Source organism: Grus americana, chromosome 18 (genome assembly GCF_028858705.1).
Source record: "Grus americana isolate bGruAme1 chromosome 18, bGruAme1.mat, whole genome shotgun sequence".
NCBI lineage: Eukaryota > Metazoa > Chordata > Aves > Gruiformes > Gruidae > Grus > Grus americana.
The window spans coordinates 8813891-8840592 of NC_072869.1; the positions used below are offsets into that span (position 1 = coordinate 8813891).

Consider the following 26702-nt stretch of genomic DNA (forward strand, 5'->3'; position numbering starts at 1 on the left):
GACTTTCAGGGGTGGCCTGCTTCGAAAAAGCATGACAGCAGTGGTTTTCAGAGATGACAGTTCATATAGGGACACAGGACTGATAAGTTTTGAGCCTGATAGGAATTCAGCTGTCTATGTGAGCATTTGTGTTTTTGAGCCTAGCCAAAATTGAGCTTGCAACTGGAAAAGCTTGGGAACCACTGAACTACTCTGTGATCATGTTACTGTTGATGTGCGATTGGTGTGAGCTGGCTCTCTGCACTTCACAAGTGCTCCTTTCAGGTGACAGTATCATGCAAACAAAGCTTGACTGCAAGCAAAGAAAGTGAAGTAAACTTCACTTCAATTACATACTAATACAGTCCAGGAGAAATTTGGAGGGGTGCTTCCTTGATGTAGTTTCAGATCCAAGCTATTTCACAACAGCTTCCTTTCTGTAGATGAACTCCAGAAGAACAGGTCACCACTTGGGAAAGCTAGGGCATGAAAGTTTAAAAAAAATAAAAAAAATTTAAGAAATTACTGACATAGCAAGATAAAGAAGGCAGAGTTACATGTTGTTTTGTTTTTGTCACCAAATGATAACACTTAAACAACAACTTTGAACTGGAACATCTGCAGTTTCCATTGAAGTTTGATGTGGTTTGCCGGTGACTGTTAAGATTGTTTTGAGAATGTGGGGATCTTCACTGAGAATTTACTTATCCTTTCAGGAGACAATCCCCATGAAGTGAGAGACAGTACAAAAAGACAACAGACAGAAAATTGTCGGCTAATTGAAAACTGTGTATCCCCTCCTTAATATTCCTGCCCTTGCATTTCTTACAAAAAAAGGATTTAAAATCACAGCATTTCTTTTAAATGACAGGTCAGGGTTGGTTTGTTGGCACTGTTTACTGCAATAAAGTCACAGTTGGCATAATTTTAACCTATTTTTGCGTTGAGTAAAGAGCAAAAGAAAGTGTAGATTATCTTAATAGAGTAATCAGAAGTTACATTAATTTCCATTATTTTGTCTTTACAGAGCAATCTATAAAGCTGAGCTTCACCAAAGAAATGATGCTTCTCAGTGTTACAACAGCCTACACAGGTATGAAGCAAGCAGTGTGTATCATCGTGTAGCAGTGTCAGGGCATTGTTTGGAATTTTAGTTCCAGAGCAGGATCACAATATGTATCTCTGCAAAATTTACATAGCTGGCTTTTATGGGATTTGGCGTTACACTATCAATAGACTGTAGGTTATGTTTAATGCAATTGCATTGCTTTTGAATTAAAATAATGTTTGTACGTTACACTTTCAGTGTCACCTTCATTAAGGCATGTGAGATTTCCAGCAGCCTTCATTTTAGTCTTGGTTCTACTGGGAAAAAGTTCAGCCACTTTCAACTATTTTTGTCATTAGCATTTGCTGTGGCAGGAGTTCTCTTTCTTTTTAACAGCTTTAGTTAAACCTGGTCTGCAATTGTTAGACCAAGGTATGAGTTGTAGAATAAAAGAACACTTATTTTTGCCATATACTAAAGTGATTCTTCCACAAAAACACTATAAAATGTTCAAAATGTTACTGGGATCCTTTAACAGGTTTTGGGGGGCATTTCTTGCTCCTTATTTGGCTTCAGATTCTGTTCTGTTCATGATCAAATTAAGTTTTAGGAAGAATAGATGCATTTTTAGAACCTCAACTCTGAATCACTATTATGAAAAATTGTTGTTAGCTCTTGCAGGTGAAAAGAAAGACTTAGATGCGAACAAACTATAAGCAGTGCTATAACATCTGCTGAAGTTTGCAGTCAGCTTCTGGTGGAGAAATAGCAATAGTAGCTTGCACCAGCCACTAATCTGAGGTACAGCTTACTTCACAGCATCTCCAGTGTTGTGTTAACCTAAATTAACTAATTTGAATTCCTCTTCGATATTTAGTGCAATGGGAATGTGAGGCAAGATAACAAGGGAAGGGAGTCAGTCAGGTTTGTTTTGCCCGATTAATCTGAAATTTGGTTTTATAGGTAGCAGAAAAAAAAAAATCAGTCCAGCTTTGAAAAAATAGCTGCTGCCATCTGGTGGCTCTTGGTCAATATTGCCACTTTATGTGGCAAAATACAAAATCCTGTAAGGCCAACAGAGCTTTTATTTCCAAAATTGACGGTTGGATTATTAAGACTGCTCAAAGTTCACCCCTTTTTGAGGGTATGCAGTTCATATTCCATGTTAGGTAGCCTGCTACATGTAGACCAGGATATGGTTTACCATATTTTTGCAGTAGCAAAAGCCAAAGGAGGTAAATTTTTGAACTTTGTTTTTTGAATTCTGTTTTTCAACTGTTTTTCTTTGTTTAGGCATAATGCTTTGCATCGTTTTAAGTACGCTTTCTGTTGTGGAACTGGTATTTTTGCACTGATGGTTGCTTATAGTCATGGTCGTTGGACTCAACTATGTTACCTTTCCTTGCAGTAATGGCAGTAGAAAGAACAGTTTTAAATAAATAACAGTTGTTCTTTCTCAGTTTTAGTTCTTTATGTGTAGAAAAGTAGGCATCTTAGCTCTTTTGGTATTTGGGGGTGCAGGGAGTCTTTCTTAGGAATGCCATAACTTGGGGGGGGGTAAAAACCTTACATGGGAAATTCCAAAGTTCTTGAAAAGCAGAAATATAAATTATATGTAGAGTTTGTGTCAACAGAAGCAGTACTGAACCTAAGTGCACATGACACTAATTAGTGACACTGTTTTTTTCTAATATAGCTTTTGTAAACTGGCATAGGAGAATATCATAATTACATAGTTTAAAATTCCTTAATTGCTTCTATTACACACACCTCATTTAAGTATATGTATTTGAAAGGTACTTTAGGGAAAAACAGCCTTTAGACATAAGGAATTTTTTAATAACTTTCATAATAGTTAATCTATCAATTTTGTTGGGTTTCTTTCAAAGGTTTGGTATTAACATTCTTTTCTGGAGTATACGGAACATGTATTGGTGCTGTGAATAGGTTTGGCAGTGAAGAGAAAAGCCTTATTGGTCTTTCTGGTATTTTTATTGGTGTTGGAGAAATTTTAGGTGAGTCTAACCTTCCTATCTTATAGACAAAAAAAGGATTAAGATGATGTAGTTACTCAGAATGTTTTGGGTTTTTTGTTTTATTTAACTGAATAGTGTCTTTCAAGCTTCCAGCAATGATTACATAAGCAAAAAATGAAATATTAGAAATAAAATTGTCTACATGGCTCCTTATTGCACTGTGAATTACACTTTACACTATGTAAAGTGAATGTGTGCTAGGACGTGAAATACTGATGACTATGAATCCTAAGATTTTGCATTCTTTTTGGGTTAGTGCAAAGAAATACATAAAACTTAGAATGAGAGAAATACTAGGCTACAATGTTATTAGGGAGCTTTCAGCATTGTGATGTTCCGTTTTTAAATAGTATTCTGTTTACGTTTTTATTATTTCTTAAGTGATGTTATAACTTTAATTAAAAAGTATTACACTAAAGATTTCTTTCTTTAAAAAAGTTAGCTTGTGTTCAATGAGATCTGATATTTAAATAAAATTGAACACAGGTAATGTTCATTAAATTACTTTTTTTTGCTTAAACTCAATTACTGCAGTGTTTAAAAAAAACAACCAAAACAAACCAAAAACCCCCACAAAAAACCTCCACCACTGTCTTTGTTCACTAGGAACTTGGATCCATAGAGATGCATGTTTTTTTGCAATGAAGACCTAAGCGCATGGCCATCCATTTGCACTTAGTACTGTTGCAATGCTGAGTGGCTGCTGGGAAAATACTTGCAGAAAGGTTAAGTGTCTTCATTGGCAATCATCCGATAAATCTCCTGCCCCCATTTCCCAGACATTTATAGCAACCCAAAGGTTATGTCATCTGGCAAATGGGGCTGGCAGATCTGGCAGACTCCTTGGGATTGTGTTCACATCTGTCCATCTTGGTTATCCAATATGGGGAAGTTTATCATCTAAGCTTTCAGCTTCCCCCCACCCCAGTATTTTAAGTTTGGTTCTGCTCTTTACATCTTCAGTTCTGATTTAATTATCCAATCTTTTCTATTCACACAGGTGGAGGAATCTTCGGTTTACTGAGCAAGAATAATCGCTTTGGCAGGAACCCTATTGTGATGCTAGGCATCGTTGTCCATTTCATCGCCTTTTACTTAATTTTTTTCAACATGCCAAATGATGCCCCTATTGCTCCTATGGAAGGAACAGATGACATTGCTTATATGATGCCAAGGTATGTGAACTTTTTCCTTTGACTGGTGTAACTCAAGATGTATATAAAGAGCTTGTTCCTGTAATAGAAAACTCCTTAAAGCTGCTTTTCTGTGTAGTGACTAACTCCGTAGAAAAGGCTTCCAGGAATTCTGTTTTTATTGAGGGTAGATATTCTACCAGTGTGCACCCAATTTAGGAATTTAAATGGCATAAGACTAAAAAGCTTGAAGATATTTTGTAGCAATAAAAGCTTGAGGATATTTTCTAGCAATTCTGTTATTGAGAACTGACATTCCTGATATCTAGTGCAATAGTGAGACCAGAAACTATTGTACTTGATGTCAGGAATTCAGTTTATTTTAAAACAACTTTGGGCTCAGTTTTGCTGCAGCAGGAAGCACCAGCCTTGCACTGTTGCACTGGTTCCCAAACTCTTTGAAAGCTTGTTGTCAAGCCCACTTGGTCTGGCTGGAGCCATGCTACCCCTGTCTCTTATACCGCTCAGTGTCAGGGGAAGAATATAGGGAGCTTTCTCATCATTGCAACTTTCTTTTGGGGTGCTTTTTTACCAATTTGTGTGAAAATGGTGTTGCCAGTTTGTGGAGGTACAGCTGCTAACTTGCAGTAATAAGCATTTGTGCCTGTGCAGGTGACTATTCTTTATTTAACTGGAGTATTTTACTGCAAAATGAATTGGTATTTCTCTAATATTCCTACAGTTTTTATGAACTCACCATGTGTGTCTCAGCTTTTAATCACTGCCTTGTGGGCTTTGTGACTCCAAGCACCAAAAGGAGTTGTTCTAGTGGTTCTAATTTGGTGTAGAATTGACTGCAGGTAACAGTAACAGAAGTCTTACATTCAAGAAATTAAAATCTGATGAAACTATTCTTTTTGCCAAGCCAAGCATTCCCAGTTCTTTTCCAGTGAAACTTAGTTTGATAACTTTCTTCCATTCTCACTTTCCAAAAAAGTCTGCCAAAAATAGTTCATACACATGTAAGCTGTTTGAACGAGTGGCTTTTAAATTTGATTCACTTTCTCCTTCAGCAAAGAGGTGGCCATATTCTGCAGCTTTCTGTTGGGCCTGGGGGACAGCTGCTTTAATACCCAGCTCCTCAGTATTTTAGGATTCCTGTACTCAGAAGACAGCGCTCCTGCCTTTGCCATCTTTAAGTTTGTTCAGGTATTACATGACACAGCCTTTTGAAAGTGTGACTGTTGGAATGTTATTGAAATACTGGGCTGGGTTTTTTTTAATGAGCTGAGAAAAATTATGTTTCTGCAAAGGTTTTCAACCTGGGTTTTTATCTTTCACGGGAGAAAAAAAAGTTTTTTAGGTAGGAGTAGCTTTAATGTTTAGCTTGATGTGATTATATAATCGAACTGCTATTACTTACAAGTTTTGAGGGAAGTTAGAAGTGTTGGGAACTGTAGTTTAAAGTCAAAAGGCTAGTATAGTTAACCAGACTTGGATTTTATTTAAATAATTATTTACTGAATTTATTTACTCAAAGAAGTCTTTGACAGAGGGGTGTGAGTTAAAAGGAAACAAGTTGTGTAACTGGTAGTTGAAGAGTTTGTGGATGTTATACCATATCACTGGGAGTTGTGAGCTGGATATGCCGACAAAAGAAGAATTAAGTCATGTTTATCAGTCCTTAAGTTGTCAGAACGCTAAAATAAATGCACCTATGCTAGCTGGAGACTTGATGAAGTCTTACTGCAATACGAATACAACTGCTGTATTTTGGATAGATCACTTCACTCACAGGCATTAATCTTGTTTGGTACTGAACTTCCCAGGTCAGGATCTGTGTGGATCAGAGGTATCAGTAGAAAAACAGTGGTGCAAAGCACTGAAACTGTTTTTGCTGTCACAGCAACAGCTAACGCGGGGAGCAGAGGTCAGAGTGTGTCTAGTTTAAAAGATGACAACTGCTTGCTTCAAAAAGATTTTTTTTTTCCTTGTGCACTGCTCCATTTTTGTATCATTCTCAGCGATGGGTAAGAATTTGAGATAGACATGGAATATAAAGATTCTTTATATGAGCTCTAATGAAAATTTTACCCTTAAAGGAAAGATTGCAAGTAAGCAACACTGCTTGTCAAAGCCTCTAGCTGTTTTGATATAGAATAGTTTGTGATGCTATAAAACTGGAAATAGTTTTCTGGATTTTATCTTAAAGCCTTGTCAGTGTTGTTTCTAGACAAACTATTTTCAAATAACAGAGAACTGCGCTTGTGATGCTACAAAAACTTTTTGAGTTTTGTGTTCACTTTCTGCAGTGAACACTATTTAAATAACAAGTAAATGCTATGTCTGTTGTATATCACATCAAGACATATGCAGAGGTATAATGAAGTTTTAAGATTATATATCTTCTACAGAAGCATACTACTGAGAGTTGCATATTAAACTGTGTGTATGTCAATTTGATAATCCTCGTATAGTAATGCTAGCCTGGATATCTCCACTGATAATCTTTTTACATTGTGTTTTTTCTCTCAGTCCATCTGTGCTGCAGTTGCATATTTCTACAGCAACTACTTCCTTCTGCAGTGGCAACTCCTGATCATGGTGGTTGTGGGCTTCTTTGGAACAATTACCTTCTTTACAGTGGAGTGGGAAGCTGCAGCAGCTCTTGTTGCCCGCGGCTCGGACTACAGCAGCATTTGATCGAGATACCGTGCCTAGTCCAATGTGAGGAAAAACACAGGCATGTTTATTGTGAAGTGATGTGAGAAGGTGAAAAGATCAAGCTGCTGCAGAGGTTAAGATGGAAGAAGCTACTACTAAATCACCGTCAGTCTAACTGAATGTGAAACATGGGAGAAAAAAAAAAATGCCAAATTTGAACGGCTTTTTTTCTTGCTTTAGTCAACTGAGTGTGGTATGCATGTTCTTAAAAATCCAATATTAGAAGTGGAAGGAAATGTAGAGATCTATGTATTGAACAAGTCTGTTCTGAGACGTACATTTCAGAATGTAATTGCCTAATTTCACTCTACCGTGCACTACAGAATCACAGTTTAGTTTTTTTCCCCTTGAATTATTTTTCCTATATTCTAGTTCTGCAGACACTTGAATTCTTGTATTGAATGAGTGATATTTTTATAAGGTACCTTATATCACAGAGTGTGTTTGCACAACTGAGAAATCAATTTATGTCATTGACTTTTTCAACAATTAGATATGTAGAAGTATTTCTGTGGGAAATATTGCCTTATTCTGTATCACCCAGTTTCTTGTTTTCCAACCATTTGTTTATTAATCTATTTCATCTGCTTAAATTTTATCAGATGCATGGATTTTTTTTTTGAAGAAAGTGAATCAGGTTGTAGTGTGACACGAAAGATTTTACAAGAATTTGAAGAAGTTACCCTTAGCCATCTTAAGGATGTGATCCTGAGATCTGTGAAGTATTGATAATTGAGAACAGTCTCTTGGTTCAGCATCTCAGAATTGAACTGTGTTGGCGTAGCTGCTGAAACTTTCTCAGGGTAATGCTACATGAAGGACCATAAGACATGGCTTCCCTCCCAGACTCCCAAATAGTTCTTTTTGAGATCTATGAAATTTTTAATCATAATCTGTGATGGGAGCGTTGTCTAAGATAACTTTTTAAAAGTACAAATAGACTCAGAATGTGAACTGTAAGAATAATCTTGCAGTGTTTATTCTACTGCATAGTCTAAAAATACCTGAAACGCTTGACGTAAGTTGTTTCAGGATATTTTGGGAAGACTGTACTGTAATCTTATTCTGCCAAATGCGAAACCAAGGATACTAGCATAGTAACTAAGTTTTAATCCAAAACTGTTATAGATGGTGAATACGGGCAGTGAAAGCACCTCACCTTGATTTTATCTGTCTACGTGACTCTGTAGTACTTGCAGTTATGTTTCTGTCTAGCAGGCAAACAAGATGCAACCGAGAGCAGGTATGGAACACTGAGAAGGCGTTTTTAGACACTCCATGTAGCTATTTTTAGAAAAGTACCGTTCGCCAACCTTTTTTATACACAGTCAGAATGTTAATGTCTTGTCTTTAAAGACAAGTTAAAAAAAAGTTGACTCGGTATGTGTCAGTAGCTCCTGCATGTCATAACTACGTAGGTGTGCCCAAGGTTAAACTTGCTGAGGGAGTATGGTATCTCCTGTGACCTCTGCTGTCACTTTTGCTCTCACAGCACACGTAACACATGACTCCCATGAAGCACAGACCTCTTCACATGCAGTAAAACAGCAGAGGGGAATTATTTTACAGGCACATAGAAAGGGATTTTTAAATTCACTGCAGGTTTTTGGTGTGAGATCAGTAAGGTGTTAATGGGAGGATAAGAGGGCACACGAACATTTGGCAAGCAAAGAAGTCTGTGAGGATGACTGGGAAAGAAAGCCTTTGTGTATTCCCAGGAGAGCTGATGAATGATGTAAAAGAGAATGAGACAGAACACACGTTTGAGCGAGGGGTTACCGAAGCCATTCCAATTTGTCAGACAAACTGAAAAAGCATTCAGTATTCAATCAATATATATGATTAATGTGACTAGCAGCACCCTAATGCCTCTCTCTTATCCACTCCTGTTATCCTCTAATTTGAAGCATACTATTTTTATATACTGAGCTCTGTAAAAGGTGTAGATGATAGGATGCTGTCAGTGATTAGAATTCTCTTGTTGCTACACATTTGTATCTCCCAAGTACCAAAAGGGATAAAGAGCTTTTTTAAGATAGGGAATTACTGACTTTTGTCCCCAAACTCTTCCTGGGACTTGTTTTTCTCATACATATCGACGAGAGAAGAGACTTGAAAGTTCTCAAGGAACAATTTTGTCTTACAGTAGATGAAGGGGGGGAAAAAAATTATTCTCAGGTCTTGTGATGATGAGTAACTTAGAAATGCTTTTAAAAATGCCATTTAACTGTAGCTAGGTTACAGCTCTTACGAGGTTGCTTTTTAAATTGATCCCTTTTAATGATGAACTTCTGTGATGTTCATCTGCTGTATAAGAATTATATGAACTATTTTATCAGAAATTAAAGAAAATTGCTAGGTTTATGTAGTTTCAAAAAGCATTTTGAGCCTGACTTTCAGGGATACTAATGAACTAGGACTTACACATTTTCATTACCTCTGTGAATCTGATGCTTTACTTTTCTCTTTTTTTTCCCCTCTGTTCTGCTTGATCTGACAATATCAGATAATGTTAGAAGGCTGTTCAGAAGTATTTATTGGGTCATTAAAGTGAAGTATTACTGCTCTGTGACATGTTTTACAAGAAATCGTGAAATTCTCAAACCTGCATCATGGTAGCCAATTTTATGGGGTTTTTTTTACTGTTGACTGTATAAGTATTGCTTTTGACATTTGTTCTGAAGAGACAGTTCTCAGTTATTCAAGCTGATGATGACACATGATTGCTTTTCACTTATTCATATTTCTTTGATTTGTCAGGAGGTGAAAAATCCACCCAGCTGTACGCAGTTGTTAGTTTGGCCAAAATTTGTGGTATAGCAATATAAAGAATAGTAAAGCTGACATTCATTTAGGGTTCGGTCTCTTAATCTCTTTATCAGCATTTACCAGCCTTGAGGCTGCACCCTGTTCATCTCACCTTGTTCTTCAAACAATTTCGTGTTAATCTGAACTGGGAGCATGCTGTTAAATTACGTGGGTTTTGAAAAAAAGGCTTTTGCTGCATTTGTAGTATTGTGGGTTTGGTTTATATTAGGGATTTTATCTTTCTAAGTGAAATTACACATTAAGTTGCTTGGGTTTATTGAAAAGTCTTTCTTTTGTTTGTGTTTTTTCTCCTCTTACCCTTTTAGGTTGTTACTAAGGTTAAATATCTTGACATATCACATCCCCAAGTTTTTCAAACAAATCTAAAGAGGAAATTAAAACTGATATTCTTGACATTTGAATGCCAAAAGCTGCTACAAATCAGTCCTTAATGCATATCATATAAGCATATCTATATTTTTGTCTTGCCAGTTGGTTTTCATTTTGATATGTGAATGTATGGAAAGAGAACGTTTCTACAACTATAGACCTTGCTCGTAATTAAGTGATGTGCTATTACTTTTGTTGTGTTAAATTAATAAGGTACAATCTATATTAGCAAGTTGAGATAAGAGAGTCATTTACAACATGTTCTTTATAAATAATTCTAATCTATACATTTCTGCAGATACAGCTAAAGTCAGAAGGGATATAAAAAAAAAGGCAAATAAACCCCAAACAAACCATAACCTTTACTGAGGTCCTTATCTTAGCAGGAAACCCTCCTGTGGTACAGTTATTAAAAAAAGAAGTCATCTGCTGGTATAGTTCTTTCAATTTTTGTGACCATTTTAAACTATACTGGAAAGAGAACTAGTGGTATAAGTTTATGGAAAAATAATTTAAATGTAGAAACCCATAGATTGAGGACCGTGTGTCAGTTAACCAGACTAGGAAACTCCATTTGACTTTTGGAACTCCACAAGTTTACTTCAGCTGGGGAAGGTGGTTCCCCGGACATCAACCTGACTAAGTGCCAGTAATTAATGCTACAGAGGTTGCCTAGCAGCTTGCGTATGAAAAGAACCTCAAAGATTGTTTTCTAGGGCAATGATTGATTGTTTGCTCTCAGTATAAGTCAGAACCACTGTGTTCAACATCATGTCAGTAGACACAGTGCTCAGCTTTGACTCTAATTGTGCCTGTACGTTAGTTAAGACATGACCTTACAATCACGACCATTAACTCTTCTAGAGAAATGTGTTTTTTGAAGACTTCATCTACACCACTATTTTCCTTGGAAGTCTTGTAGCTCCACTGATGCTAATTGAATGGCAGCAGCAGTTACTACTGTCTTTTCCTTGTTCCCTGGTGGGTCTTCTAACATGCTGGCAGAAAGATTAACAAAATGGGAGAATTTAAAGATGGAGATGAAGTGGAGAAGTTAGCTGCTTAACAAGATACTTGCCAATCTGAAATGACCACACTGTTTCAGAAGCAAGGTTGAGACTGGCGTAGTTTTCACAGATAAATTCAGAATTTGCTTTGATAAGTTTAACGTCAGAGATTGTGTTAAGTACCACAGAGAAACGCTAGTGAGAGAGTGGAAAAAACATCCTTAAATTGCAATAGAGAGTAAATCTGGAACTGAGAATAATTCTCAGCATGTGAAGGGGTGCTTTGTTCAATGGAGTCTGGGCATTTATAGCTGCTGCTGGCATCGACTCAATTCTTATTTGTTTCATACTTGCTCTGCTATCTTATTTCACTGTTGATGTGTCCTCCTCCAACCTATCCTGTCTCTTTTGTTTACATTTGACACTGTAGAAGTATAATTTAAATGATTGAAACTTTTTTTTTACTTTAATAAAAGGTGTCTGGGTTAGAATTGGTGATAATTGAGACAGGCTCACACAATGATTATCCTAATGAAAATGCTGACTTCAAGTGAGTGTACCTGACTCTTTACTGTATTTCTTTTCATGATCACAGCCATGCAAATAAAAGTGACTCACAGCCAATGTTTTTGTTAATATGCTTGTTAAGTGTCAGAATTGCTTTGGTCATGCCAGGGGCTTTGTAAAGGGTAGACACGGTTTTAACTGATGGATCTCAGAAGTGCTTTGTGGCACCTGTAAGGGCCTGCTTAGGAACATGAAAATGTTTGGTTTAGTGCTAAACTCTTTTGAACCACTTAATTCTAGTTGTGGCATGGGCTAGGGAAAGGTATTGGGGAAATCAGGAGGGCTGCTTCAGTCCTGGCCTGTTTGCTTTCCTTGCCCTGTTCGAGAGCCCGTCATCCGAAAACTGACCTGCTCGGCAAGAGGAGGGTGTCTGATATTATTTCTTTGTGGGTTCCTCTTCCACTATCCTTTCCCATGATTTTGGATACTTTTCTTCTAGCTTAAGTGCTGTATATCTGATAGACTATAAAATTTGTCAGAATTGTGGATTATAGCTTGCTGTTTATCTAGAATTAAATATAGAGGGTTATTGTCCAGTCAAACTGCATGGCTAAAAGGCACGATTCAGTCTTGGCTTCCTACTGCGATTAAAGGGCGTGGAGGGAGCAGCAGGGAGCAGCTTCGCTGTCGTTTGGCTGGATTGTATGTGAAAGAACCCGATTGCAGAGCTGAAGCAGCCCAGGGAAGGTAACAAGTGCCTCGTGCAAAAAGACCAGTAGAGGCAAATTTTGCCTGCTGCATTTCTCCCTTGAGATTCGGTAATTTGCAGATTCATCAGAATCCGCTGTGGTTCCGCTAGTGTGATCTTTGGATGGCCTTGGTATTCTGATTTCTGAGAGAGACAATCTGTATTCAATAGCTGACTCTAAAATCCTTTATGTGAACAAATAGAAAAGAACCTCGCAGGTCAGCTTTTGCGGCGCACAGCCCTTTGAATCTTTGGATAAAAGGATATTTAGGAGCTGGCACTTCAAAGTTAGATCATGAAGGGGGGGAAAAAAATAGGTGTTTTGTGCCTTAAATGAAAAAACATCATTCATTCTGTCATATTAAAGGGAAATTGCTATTTGTTAAGGTCACTTAGTAAAATTAGCTTCAATTAAGCATCCTTACTAAATGCAGTGGTGACTGCTTTTTGTCAGAGCCACTCATCTTGCGGTAATGCCTGACCTGCAGACTTTGTTATGATTATTAATCCTTGTAAAAAAAACAATTACACAGATAATAACCTGTTTAAAAGAGCCTCACCACCATACATCATTATTTGTTTTGTGCTCGCAGAAGTATAACCGTGGTACCGAGCTTTTGTTTTAACAGCTCCAGTGCTGACTGATTATTTCCTCCGTAGCAATAAACCAGCGGGGGCCGCTTGGGGCTGTGTGCTGTACCCCTTTGCTACGGGACCGGGCGCTCGGTGCCAAACGCAGGAGGCAGCGGAAAGAATCGCAGGCTGCTGGAGCGCCTCTGGCCTGTTCAAGCGGAGTGACTGACGGAGGAAAACACAGGCGGAGGATAAGCAGTGAGTGCTCAGCCTTTTCCCTTGCTGAAATTTCTCTGTAGCGCTCATCTGAAATTTGCAGACTTCAGTTTCTAAACTTTCTTCCCATTATACATATTCCTATAAAATATCTGTATAGGATATAAATGGCCACTGTTGTGTATTCCTAAGCTCAGCTTGACACAGGGTAAACCCAACACATTTCTCAGCTGGCACTTCCATTTAGCTGTTGGTTTTTTTCTGTGTAAGTGACCCAGCCTTGCAGCACGATGAAAGTGGCTGCTCTTCCTCCCTGCGGGGCTGGGATGACTCCTCTGCCTTTGGGGCAGCAGGCTAACGGCGTGGGCGTTGGGCTGATGCTCTCCCTTGGCGCGTTAGGGCACGCAGCGGGTAATGCTAAACCCGCCAGTACAATGAGCACTTGTGCTGTAATTGGAAGTTTTGGAGAAAGTCGGGCGTGAGTGAGTCTGAAAAATGAGCGTTCATATTCATATGCCATCCTTACCTCATTGCAGAGTGAAATAGAGCAGCAATCATAGGCAGATCTCAATGACATTTATGCATAATTATAATAATTATACTTCGTAAGAGCTTAATTCTGCAAATTCTCAGACGTGCGGGTAAGACACGAAGTGCTGCTGCCCTTTCACAGTCAGTGGCGGAGGACAGTGCTCGGTGCCCCGGTGGGCGTTCGTCAGTCGGTGTGGAGCAGCGCCTGCCTGCGCTTTCACGCTAGTGCTGCTGTGATTTGATACAGACATAAAAAATGACTGTAGGGGAAGGAAAGGGCATTATGCACAGTGGGTTTCATTTCACGCAGAAAGCAATTGGATTTAAAAGTTTGCTAGCTGGTAAAAATATTTATGATGTTCTGCAGCAAACAAATAAACCACCGGTCCCAGGGATTGGGAGGGGAGGAAGATGTAAAGTGCTGCAACACTGGAGCTTCGTGTTCGAGACATGCTTCCCGGCTGAGACACCTTGTACTGAGGGAGATCCAGGCAAGGCGTGTAATGCTGTTAGTTAAGGAAAGTGCCTGTCAGGCTCCAGTGGAGAAGGGCCAGTGACTGTAAATAGCCCTGAGGTCTTCACAGGGTCATGTTGCACCATTAAAAATTAAACTTTTTTTCAGATAGTGACAAACTCTTAAGGTGGCGGGGCAGAAAAAAGGAGCGAGAATACCCTGGTAAGTTCTAAGCAGCCGAAAGCGCAGTTTGATGTTCAATATTTTCATGAGAGGCTATATTTAGTAAGAGTGATAATGTTCCTGGGTCACTGACTGAAACTCTCAAACGAATTTGTTTTGTCTCTGGTGGAATTAAAGGCTTAGGATATTGATAATACTTAGATGCAGAGACTGCTCGATATTTTCTACTGCAAAGTACTGCTGTGAAATACTTGATTTGTTTTTCCTCTGCCAATAAAATCCTCCCCCAAAAAACTTCATGCAGGAGATAAATATTGCAAAACAGGAGAATTTTGAAACGGAAAGTGCAGTGGTATGCCCAAGGCGACAGGCATCCTCATCGGTGGAGCTGGGATTAGCAGTTGGTTGCTCCCAGGTAATCCAGTGCAAATCTCCAGACAGCACTGCTCTCCTGGGAGCTGCTTGTAGCTGTAAAATACAGGATGTCAAATACTGTCCAAAAACTTAACGCAAGCCTTCCTGCCCGAGGGTGGGGAGGTGGGGTGATCCCACACCCTTCTGGAACGATAAGCAGAGGCAGGTTGCAAGCGCTCGAGGGACTCGCTGGCTTGTGAAGCTGTTTGAGGACCTGCAGCAGCAGAGCCTTGGCGAGACACCAGCTCGTCCCTGGCTGGCTCATCCTAGTTCTGCTGGCCCGACTGCTGATGAGAAGGGTGGGCGTTTGGCCAGAGGGGAGGAAGCTCTGTGGTTCGGGAGAGCAGAGAGAAATGCACTGTATCTGTTTGGCAGCGCTGTGGGAAAACCTCTGCAGAGAAACACCTTGAAATGGGTTTCTGCACCCAGGCGCTGTGAGACAGACCTTTGGGTCTTGCTGGCTTGACTCGGGCGCTCTCGGTGCCTGGGCTGTATGCGAGCGGTGCGTTGCCCTCTGATGAACCCTGCAGAAAGCTCGGTGCATGCTGAGTGCAAAGCAAACCGATTTAACAGGCAGGAGCTGAGGGAAGCAGCCCGGGGGTCTCCAACCCAAAGAACCCAGACTCTCCAAATCCGGGGTCTGGCTCTCCTCGGTGTAGCTGCAGAGGGTGCTCTCTGCTCGCGTTGCTCCTGTCCTCCCACTCTGTGCAGAGCCTCCCCAAGGTGCCCTTTCCGATCTCGCTCCCACCGCCAGAAACTGGCTTTCAATTAAATCCAGCTCAGGTCAGCTTTTGACAAGCAGCCTCCCTTGTAACTTGAGCAGGTTACCAGCCAGCAGATTCTTGAAATGCATCTTAAAAAGAGAAAGGTTTGGGCTGCGAGCCAAGACAATTTTATTTTTTTTTTCCCCCCTTTCTCCTTCTCTCTTCTCTGTAGCAACTCTTTCTGCAGAGCTGTGGCTGGGATGGGAGGTTGTGGGCACTGAGAGGTGATAGGTGTGTGTAATGCTAATTAGCTGTTGTACCTGCACCACTTCCAGCATGTAAAACCCTGATAGACCTAGTTGTCATAATTAATGACCGCAGAAATAGCAGAAGGGCTCTTAGACCTTGTGTTGGGGGATTTAAGCCAATTTCTAAGTACTAGAAACCAGGAACAGGCTTGATTGAGGGCAGGTTGTCTTGTGTGTTTGCAAAGGGTTTCTTGCATCCTCCTGAAGCAGCCAGAACACGATGGATGCTCTGTGGTTCAGGATGTGGGATACAGTTGCTCTCAAGTATGGGCTCTTCTGATGGTGTTTCTGCATTCACCTCTGTGTCGATAATTATAATTACCCTCCGGTTTTGGCTGAGATAATTTTCTTTCTAGCAGTGGGTATAGTGCTGTGTTTTGGGTTTAGGATGAGAATAACGATAACATGCTGATGTTTTTAGTTGTTGCCGAGCAGTCAAGGACTTTGCAGCTTCTCGTGCTGCCCTGCCAGTGTGAAGGTGGGGGGGCTCAAAAAGCTGGAAAGGGACACAGCCAGGACAGCTGACCCAAACTGGCCAAAGGGATATTCCATACCATATGACGTCATGTTCTGTATATAACTGCAGGGTTGGCTGGGAGACGGTTTGGCTTGAGAACTAGCTGAGTATTGGGTTTGGGTGGTGAGCAATTGTGCTGTGCATCAGTTGTTTTGTATATTCTTTTATCATCATTATTATTATTCTCTTCCTTTTTTGTCCTATTAAACTGTCTTTATCTCAACCCAAGAGTTTTGCCCTATTTTTTTTTTTCTTTTTTCTTTTTGATTCTCTCCCCCATCCCACTGTGGGGGGAGCGAGCAAACGGCTGTGTGGTTGTTTTAGCTGCCTGCCACATTAAACCACAACGCCTCTGTTAAGAAGGTGCTCGATGCTATACAGCAGAGATGGAAGATGTGTTTTTTATTTTATTTTTGAGGCCTTTGTAGCATGCTTTTTACGGAGCAAAAGGAATGAAGTGATGTTTGCTCTGAGGCGCTAAATCTGAGCAGCCCCATTCTCCTGTTGTCACAGGGCATAAACCTGGAATCACAGATGGGGTGGGAGAAGAATTCCAGCTGAGAGTCAGCAGGAGCTGCTGTCCCTGCTTGAATGGCTGCGGAGGCTGCAGGTCTTCGGTTCAGGGTCAGTTTGGGTGGGAAACCAGTGATCCAGAGGAACTGGGAGATGTGTGGGGCTAACCTCCTCTCCTCTGGGAAGGGCTGGATTTTGGAGTGAGTCCTCCTAGCTGTTGAGGGGAGAGGTTTGGAGAGGGGGGAGCATAAGAGGGACATAGGAAGGGATGGGGAGATGTATTGGTGGGAAATTCATGGCCAGCTGTGAAGGGATTGGTGGACAGGATGCCAGTCTGGATGTGCATTTGAGGATGAGGTTGATCCCAGAAACTTCCTCTGCTCTCTGTGTGGTGGCAGCTTCATCCTGTTGGCTCAGGAAGGTGAGAGCCTCAGAGTATTATCCTCCAAGGATATTGTGTGGAATGGGAGGCACTTTGTGATGTTTTTGCATTTAATGGTTTCATTAAATCAGATTCATCAGAAGCCTGGCTGGGGAAAGGGGTTTGTGCGTGACCTCAATAGCACCTTCAGCCTCCCAGCGTGATGGCACAGGCGGCCAGACTTGGAGCAGTGAAGCTGCAGGGTCCGTGCTGGGCCTCGGATGCAGGAGGTGAGGTCCTACCTACCTGCCCTGCTTTCGGGGTGAGGATGCGCAGCAGGAATTGGTCCTGTGGCTGCTGGCTGGCTGCGGAGCACTGTGCCTCTGCAGAGCTCCTGACTTTCTTGGCAAAGCACCTGCAGATGAGTGGGTGGGAATAAGCAGGTGCTAAGAGCCCGAGGGGGGTAAAGGAATCCTTTTCTAGCTGCCTACAGCTGGCAATGAAGTCCTGAATGTAGCAGCATCTCTTCTCCCCAAGGCATTGTTCTTCCACCCACCAAGCTGGACCTGTAACTGGGGCAGCCCACGGCCAGGCTTAGCTGAGCACCCAGCACTCGTGTCGTGCCCTGCTAGGGCTGGCTTGTAGCAGCGCTCGCTGGCAGAGTTTATTGCTCTGTTGGGCACATACAGCTGCTGACCTGCCTTTGGCTTCCCCCTTATCTAGTGGAGAGACAATTCCAGCCTCTGTAATTAATGAGTCTCTCCTGCCAGGGTCTTGGGTGAAGCATCGACACAGGAAATTGGCCAGGCTAAGCGGTGTCTGTGCTTGGATCCCAGCTGTAAAGGCAGACCTTAGCCAGCTGCGATGAATTGTGGTTTGGTTGCTGAATTAATTTTTCATCTTTGAGTCTAAAGGCAGATGCGGGAATAGCTCCTGTGCAGTCGGAGCTGCACACTTACCATGCTGCTCCTCTGCCTGGGGCCTCATCTGTTGCAAATATCCCATGTGCAGCATGGATAAGAAAAGAAAGAATAAGGTTTGGTGGTCTGCATCTGGGCTTTGGTTTTGCAATGGCATTCGGGGACCAGTCCAACACCACTCCCCAGGGAGATAAGGTTACAAGATAAGGGGTTAATTTTCAGAGAGCAAGCGGGCTGCTGCTAAAAGTCAACACAACCGCTCTGACCTGAGTTTGTTTAATCTCAGCAGCTCACCCTGGACGTTGATGTTGAGATGCTGTCGGGCTTCCAGGCACAGTATGCACTGTGGCCATCGTTTCAGAGAAAAGCCAATTTACTTAGCTTGTAGCGAAGCATACAGTTAAACATGCAGCAGGCTGCTTATTGTTTAGGGATGACTCCTGCCCCTGTCCCCTCGTGCTCACTGATCGCATCCTTTTGTAGGAACCTGGGTTCTGGCTGAATCCTCTCCGCTGCTGTTGGGGTCAGCTGTGAAACCCTTCTTTGGGGCTGGCTGCTGCTGTGCGGTGCAGACATGTTGCAGGAGCACCAGGGAGCTGAATAAATAACTGTGGAGTTGAATTGCCGATTCTTTGGAGCGGTGTCCGTACAACCTGGGCCCTGGCTTTCCGAATGCTGTTTTTGCAATACAAATAATTATGTTGATGTGAAATGGCATGTCCTGTTGTGCAGAGCCATGCTATGGATCTGTGGGTGGTTTTGTCAGTGAAAATGAACGTGCACTTTAGCTTTGCATCAACTCAGAGGTGTTCGTGGACTGCACAGACAGGGGAGTTCTGCTCTCTCACTAGCCAAGGGTTTGCAGATCAGCTGCAAACTCCAAAAGCACAGAGAAACCACAGCTGATGAGAATTGCTGAGAGAGAAAAATCCAGAATCCATCCAGGTGCGGTTTCTGCTTTATTTTCACCTGTTGTGTTCACTTTGGAAGGGAGTAGGGGTAAACTGTGCTGGCCAGGATGGGACATGCCGAGTGGCAGCAGGCAGCTCAGGATGCGGCTCTCAGGCAGAGCAAGCACATGGTCAACACCACCTTCCCCTTCCTGCCGCCGCCCCAGGGGCGGCACTGGGACATCCTGAAGGGAGGAAGGGAGTAGGACTGGTTCTGGCTTGCTTTTTTGCTCCCCAAAGCCAAATACTCTCTGAAATGCCATGCTGCACAGTCCAGCCCGAGGTCAGGCTCTAGTTGTACGTGGCTGCACCGCTCTGCTTGAGAGCGACGCCAGTACCAACAGCACAACCCTGTTCCCTGGCAGCAGAAAGCAGCAAAGACTTGTGCCTGTAGACAAAACAAGCAAAAACTCCCAAGTGGACTCGGGGTGATGAACGTGTGGGTTTCTTCCCTGCTTTCCTCTCCTTTACTTTCCCTGCTTCTCCTCTGCCCCCCCCATCACTTTATCTCTCTTTCTTGCTCCTTCTTTCCCCTGTAGCTACTGCTTGGTAGGTAGCTGTGGTCACATCCATCTCAAAGGTTCAGCAGTGTCATCTCGTGCCATGTCCACGTGTGGTACAGGTGAGGCAGTCTGGGGAGCTGAGCTCTGAGTTTCTAATCCTGGCTCCTTTGCTGGCCTTAGCCAGGTGCCTTACAGCAGGTCTTGGCTTCCTCCCGTGCAGGCTGGGACCGTTGCTAAAATAGCCCACTTCTGGGGCAGCATGAGGCATGCCGGGTGGATCACGTTCAAGGAAAAAACACTTGAAAATGAATTATTTAGACTTGCTGGCCAGCAACATGCAGCTTCAGTAGCTAGCTCTTCCCTGGGCTGGGAGCGATGTCTGCAGGAACAGCCCTGCTTTGGGGCTGTGGTGGGACACACCGGGGGGCAGGCAGGGCTTCCAGATGTGATACCTGACTTCAGGCAGCCCAAACAAGCTGCCTTCTGCCTCGGAGGGGACTGGGTGTCTGCTGCTTCCCCGCAGCTCGAGGGGCAGCTGGGAGCAGGCGATGCTGCTGGCAGCGCTCGGTTATTTATGGGGGCTGCGTAAGGTAAGTGGGGAGCACCCGCCTTCTCCGTGGACGATGAGCTGAGAGGCTGACCTGCCAGTCACACCCAGCTCCTGAAAACCTCGTGGGCGTTAAAACCAATTCTTCACCTTATCAGGACATCTTTTTAGGTGCTGCCTGTGTCCCCGGCCCTGGGAAGAGCCGGGATCCCGTGTCCCATTGCAAGAGCAGCTGAGAGGAGTTTGGCCCCAGGGAAAGGCTGTGACGGTGCTGAGGACACGGGGGACACAGTTCCCTCTGCCTACAGTTTCTTCTGCCCTGGGTGCCTAACGTTTAAGGTGCTTTCATGTGCCGTTGTTGGCAAATAAGGATATTTCGGAGGCTGTTGGATGGCTGGGCAAGGGCTGCAGCGGCTTCCCATAGCATCAGTGAATGTCTGCCAGCCCACCGCGAGGGAAGGAGCAGAGCTGCTCAAGTTCCCCGAGGAGGAAAGATGCTGAGTGTGTTCAAGTGGAGGGCGGGTTTAAGCCTGTGCATGCGTGAGAGGGAAAGTGCATTTTGCAGAAGTAGCTTTTCCTGGCATTGCAGTTCATCTTGTTAATAAATCTCTTGTAACACCTCCCCACAGAGCCCCTCAAGAAATCTGCTAACCAGGAGAAAGTCGAGATCAAAGATAAGCCTCCTAATCCATTATCAGCAAATGCAATCAGACTCTCCATCTGCTATCAAAGGCCCCTGCAGCCCGACAACTGGGAGCCAGCCATCCGCTGCCTGCCTGCACAGATGCTTGGTCACCGCCGCCCCTTCGCTCGCCTCTCTCTAGATTCAGCCTGGTGTCATCTTCGATTAGTGGGCTTGTGTTCGAAGTCTGTGTCTCCTCTCGGGGAAAAAGCCAGGTAGAGCTGATGAGTGGAAGCTCACGCCTGCACCTTAGCTGAAAAATAAGCGCTGGGTGGTTTATAGAGCCATGTTCAATTTAGTGCTGTGGGCTCCTGTCCAGAAATAAGAGCCCTTTCTTGGTCAGGGTTGCTTTTGAGATTTTGTCTGCAGGAGGAGGAGACAGAGGGGAAACTCTTGTGATGGGTTTTTATTAATGGCATGGGTGGGAGTGCTTGGTTCCTTTCCACCTCCCTCTGTGTTTGAGCTCAGACCCGTTCGGAGGGGAGCAGCGGCAGCCTGGGGTGCGCAGCTCCAGCACGTCAGGTCTCTGTAGATGCTCACCAAGGAGAAGTTCCTGCCTTGGGGGAATTCACAGTCTAAGCTGAGGACCCTGTTTTGCAGGTAGGGCACAAAGGTATTACCTGACTTCTCGATGGCGTTTGAGTGCGGAGCTGAGATTTGCAGGCAGGGCTGTGGTGTGCAGCTTTGTCCTTCCTACAAGACCATCTTTCCTGCCCTCCTGCTCCTCGGGTTGGACATCACAGAATCCCAGACTGCCTGAGGTTGGCAGAGACCTCTGGAGGTCATCTGATCTGACCCTCTGCTCAAGCAGGTCCACCCACAGCAGGTTGCCCAGGACTATGTCCAGCTGGCTTTTGGATATCTCCAAGGATGAAGGCTCTACCACCTCTCTCATCCTCAGGTGCTCAGTGTGGTTTATGGCTGACTCCATGAGCAACATGGCAATCTGGCTCAGGGGGCTGATCCATGCTCATTGCAGGGGCATTGGACAAGATGACCTTTAAAGGTCCCTTCCAACCCAAACCAGTCTGTGATTCTATGACCCCTTGTGCCCAAGCTGCAGAAGCTTTGCCTCCCTTGGTGGCCCTCATCTGTCCAGGTGGTAGCGATGGAGCAGTAGTGGGACGGTTTGTTGGAGATCTGTCACGAGTGCACCAGGCGTACAGCCACATGGGCACATTTCGATCTGTGTCAACCCCATTGCGCTTTGCCCACTGGCCACATGTTAGGGTTTGGGAACCTGCTAACGGTTCCTACTTCTTTCTCTATTCCTATTTCCTTTGAAATAGTCATTATTCAAAATAAAAATCTGTCCCAGGTAATTTCAGGATTCAACTTGCTGCACAAAATGAGCAAAGGAGTGAAAATAACAGCGAGTAAAGAATGGTTTAATTTAGTAACTCATTTTCTATAAAGTAATTATTTTTTTTAAAAAAACTGGGATTTGCTAAAAGTATCACAATTACTTTTTTCATTATGGCTACAGAATGAAGGCGCTTGTTTAATTAGCAAACATTTGGCATGCCTCTAAATAGGCTTTTAATTACATTAAAAGGACACTGTCAAGGTGTCTTTCATCATTTTTAATAGACCTGGATTCCCCCCCCTCCCCGCAGTTGGATGCAACTGTTTGGGTTTGATTGGCTGTTTCAGACAAAAACTGGAGAAACTGTTTCCCTAGAAAGGATAAAAGGCTCGGTCGTCTGTCCGCAGCTGAGCTGTGGTCCTCTTGCCTCCTCTGTTTCTCCACTTGCTGGTACCTGCTTTGCAGCGTGCGCAGGGAGGTGGGATCCCTGCCACCCACGGCTCATCGCCCAGGGACCCTTTGGCCTTGGTGGCACCTCTCCTGCCCCAGCCAGCCCCAAGAGTCACCCCACCTGTACACCCTGTGCTAAACCAGCAGGTTTTGCCCCATAAATTCCCCCATGTGTTGTTCCTGGCCCCTCCCTGGTGAAGCAGATGCTGGTACTACAGCCTTACTGCTCCCAGCTGCTCCGAGGAGTAGCTCTCCTAATAAATCACTAGTGCTCTAACTGAGCTTGATGCGAGCTCCCGGAGGAAACTCAGCTCTGGGTGAGTTCCCCAGGCTCCTGCTTGCCTTCGGATACGCGGCGTGCTCCTTCCACGGGCTGCAAGATGTTGTTGGCAGGGGCCAAACCTGATTAACCCCGGCTGGTGGCGGGGTGCTGTGTGTCCCCTGCCCGGTGCTGGGGAGGCTGGGCATGCCCGTGCTGTTGGTAAATGATAAATGAGGCTCTGAGCAGCAGCCCCAAGCGTGGCAGAGGCCGTTCGTCTGCATCCCCCCCGGCAGGAGCTCAGGTTCCTGGCCCCGTTTTGGGGAAGGCTCTCTAATTGAAATAGATGGGAGTTGCTGCAGGCAGAGGCAGCCTGGCGTGAGCAAAGGCTTCCCAGGGTGCCCCCAAAGGGCAAGAAATAACAGCAAACCGGGGCGGGGTGGTGGGGCGGCAGGGCCAGTGGCAATTCCCAGCCCTGTGGGGATGCGTGACACAGGGGGTGGCACCAGGGCTGGCTGGGGACACGTGCTGGTCCTCTCTGCCCGCCTCTGAGCCATGTGTCTGCCGTGCTCCTTGTGCCTCTTCAGGCTGAACAACCGGACTGAGATGCCTCTTGTTTCATTTCTGCTTGTGCTTCAGTCATCATTACTGTCCTCTGAGGAGAAGGAGCTGCAGGGAATTAAAATATCGAGCATCTTTGCTTTAATATTATTGACTTTCTGCTCTGTCTGGTGCTGGCAGGGTTCCCTGCGGCCAAATCCTCCTCCAGTGTGGTCTGAGTACCTCCTCTGGGGTTCCTCAAATTTTCCCCTTCTTTTCTCCTCCACCCCATCCACCACCTGCCTGTTCTTCTTCCTGCTCCCCACACAGTCCTTTACTTCTCCCGCGGTGACTGCCACCCCCCACGTGGCCTCGACCCCAAAGCAGATGGAGATGCGGAGCAGTGGGAGCCCAAGCTGGGCAGCAGAGGAGCCATGGCCTTTCCTCCATCCCTCTTGCTGGAAGGAATTGCTGCACAGCTCGTCCACCCACCTTTTCGAAAGGGAAGCGATGCCCCTTCCTGCCTCCCGCCTCGGCACCGGCTCCAGTTTCCAGGGAGACAGCCGCTGGGAAAGCAGTGGAAGCGCTGGAGCTGGCAGGATCGCACAGCTCCACGTCAGGCAGTGGGTACCCCAGGGGTTCTCTCCGCCCCAGCCTGTTTCCCACCCATGGGGGACAGAGGGACCCGCTCCCCCAGGAGCAGCTCCTGTCCGTTTGTCCTGCTCGGCATCGCTGTGTGACAGTTCCTGGGCGGAGGGGACAGTGCTGCAGGAGCTGCCCCTTTCCTGCGTCCCTCCTGGGGGTCATAAAGCCTCTTTGCTTTGCAGGATCGGGGCCAGAGAGGGGTGCAGGAGCGGGGTCGTGGTGGGAGCAGTGCTGCTGTGCTGCCTCCATGACTGTCGGTGTCCCCTCTGCCCCAGGGTGCCTGTCCCCTGGAGCTACGGGGGGGTGGATGCTGGGATGGAGGGGTAAAATCCAGCCCGGGCTGGTGCCCTGGGAATGTGGCTGCCCCGATGCTGCTCTGTGCCCCGTCGCCGGTGTCACGGGGAGCTGAGGTCCCCAAAGTGTAACCTGCACACCAGCTTCATCCCCACACCCGCCACTGATGGAGAAGTGGAGCAAATGGTTGTGAATAACTATGATCACAGCTTTGCAAGGCTTCCATAAAATATGAATGCATGATAACATCTACATAAATTATTCAAGATAATCAGCACGGGGGATATTTCCCTGGCAATTTCATGTGGGCTCCTGGAGCTTGATTGCCCCACCCACTGGGTATGCAGCAGAAAGGGAAGGTCCTGGGCATCCCAGGTCTTCCAGCTCCTCCCGTCGCTCTCCTTAGATTAGAAACTGTTCTCCCTCCTGCCTCGATGCACTTTCCCCCAGCTCCCAGCACTATTAACACCTCTAATTAGAGCTGCTTATTGATGTACTGCTGTTTGTCTAAGTGCGGCTGATCAAGGCAGAGAAGCTATCAAGCCTAAAAGTGAATTGCACCTCCCTGCCTTGCAGTGCAGCAGCCTGCACGCCCGACATGGTGCTTCTCAGCTCTGGGGGACCAAGGAGAAAAGAAGCAGGATAGGGAAGAAAGTGCAGAATAAGCGCGTGCTGCTGGCCAGCCACAACTGTGCCTTGTGTCTGCGCAAGCGACTGCAGGTAATCCTGGCGTTTTCCTGGCTGGCAGTCGTTACATGAGCGTGCTGTGCGTGCAGTATCCCTCCGGAGAAAGGTGTCCCTCGCGTGGATGCCTGTATTCAGTACTGCCCCATGGGGAAAAATACCCATCGGTAGAGCGGGTGCTCTGAGGCAGAGGTGTTTTCTTTTGGGCACTTACAGAAATACCCGCCCCGTGGGGTCACTGGAGCTGAGCACCCAGAAAGCAGACCCAGCACCTGGGGATGGATGGATGGATGGATGGATGGATGGATGGATGGATGGATGCTCGCTGCAGGAGAGCCCTGAGCACAGCGAGCTTGTGGGTGTGAGCGTGGGGGCAGGAGCCAAAACTTCCAAAGCAGCTGAGCATGGGGGTCCCCCCCACGGCTGGGGTGCCAGGGGACACGGTCCTGTTCTCTCCTCCCAGCACAAGTACTCTAAAGTGCCTGGACGTTTGCACCTCCGTAACACCACCCCCGGACGAGAGCAATTCCCGGTGCTGAGGCACTGTCTGAGGATGCGGCTGGTACTGGTGTAACTGGTGTAGGGACGGAGAAAGGAAGGTTAACTTAGCACCGTGAGGACATGCGTTTGGACTCTGCCTCCTGCCAGCGGCTGGGCAAGAGCCGGTGCGGTGACCCGCACGCGCCGAGGCAGCTTTCCTGATCTCCTCGCCTTGCTTTGAACCCGCCAGCTCCTCCCGGACCGCACGCGCTGACGGGGGAAGGTGGCTCTTGGCTGCAGGGCCGAGCAACCGGGCGCTGCAGGAGGCAGGATGCCGGCTGTCCCTAAAGCATGGCGACCCCCCGGCACCTCTAACCATCAGACATCCTGGGGACGAGGTGGAGAGAGCGATGCGCTCCAGAAGGAGCGGTTCCCTTCCCCCTCGCCGTCGGGTTTTATTAATTCCTCACGCGGTGAAGTCTCTATTAATAATGGTTCTAGGATCTGGCTGGTAAGCTGGGTAATGAGATTCTCTACCTGCTGTTCCTGTGCTGCTGTGATTGTGTTTGGAGGACAAAATTCTATGTGGATTAATTAAAATGAAAAACAAAAGGAAAAAAAGGGGTTTGTTTGAATTATTTACTAGTTTCCAGGAGACAAAGCAGTAATTGGAAGTGTCTTATTGCAGGTGTTTGGAGGGGGGGACGCTCCCTCCTCCAAGCGAGGAGCGAAGTCTGGTTATTTACTGGTGTTGGAGGAGATTTATCAATCCTCGCGAATGCCGAGCACAGCTCCAATTGCTCCTCGATTTGCTGATTCTGATTTTCTCCTCTTGGTTTTGGAAATTCAGAAGAGACAGGCTCCGAGACAGCTTTGATGTGGGTAAATGTGGGAACGCACGCTCTGCCAGCAGCGCGCTCTTCCCTCGTGCGTAAGTAAATGTAAGGGAAAAAACCCAAACCATCACGCCCTGAGGAACTGCCTGTTCCCAGTTGGCTTTCCATCCCCACCAGCGTCCCTCCAGGTCACACGAATGCCACCGCGTGTTCCTGGTGGTGCCCCTTTCTGGATGCCCATCGTGCTGGGGAGATCCTGAGCCTGAAGCAAGGGGAATCCCCCCTGGGATGGGGACAAGTGCCCTCTGGGGCTGGCTGAGGGCTCGTCCCCAACGGACATGTCTGGGACCCTCCCCCTTGGCTGGATCTGACCCTGGGGAAAACCCACCATGCGCCGTGCCACGGCCGTCCCACCACATCAGGGTCCTGCGGCCGAGGTGGCTTCAGCCCGG

At 45.3% G+C, this 26702-nt stretch overlaps 1 protein-coding gene across 10 annotated transcripts in view; it reads left to right on the forward strand.

The window, feature by feature from the left end:
- MFSD11 (major facilitator superfamily domain containing 11) overlaps positions 1 to 26464 on the forward strand; it is a 38325-nt gene extending 11861 nt beyond the window's left edge. For 2 of the 10 annotated variants that reach the window (XM_054846697.1, XM_054846696.1), the window contains exons 11-17: positions 1007 to 1072; positions 2917 to 3042; positions 4064 to 4238; positions 5270 to 5405; positions 11602 to 11675; positions 13041 to 13211; positions 20704 to 26462. In XM_054846697.1, the coding sequence (XP_054702672.1) occupies positions 1007 to 1072; positions 2917 to 3042; positions 4064 to 4238; positions 5270 to 5405; positions 11602 to 11675; positions 13041 to 13182 (719 nt within the window). In that variant the 3' untranslated portion in view covers positions 13183 to 13211; positions 20704 to 26462. Of the gene's footprint in view, positions 1 to 1006; positions 1073 to 2916; positions 3043 to 4063; positions 4239 to 5269; positions 5406 to 6025; positions 6227 to 6731; positions 11762 to 13040; positions 13212 to 14322; positions 16843 to 20703 lie in introns of those variants that run through there. The other 8 variants (XR_008579774.1, XR_008579775.1, XM_054846698.1 and 5 more) reach the window with 8 other exon arrangements.
- The last annotated feature ends 238 nt before the right edge of the window (positions 26465 to 26702 follow it).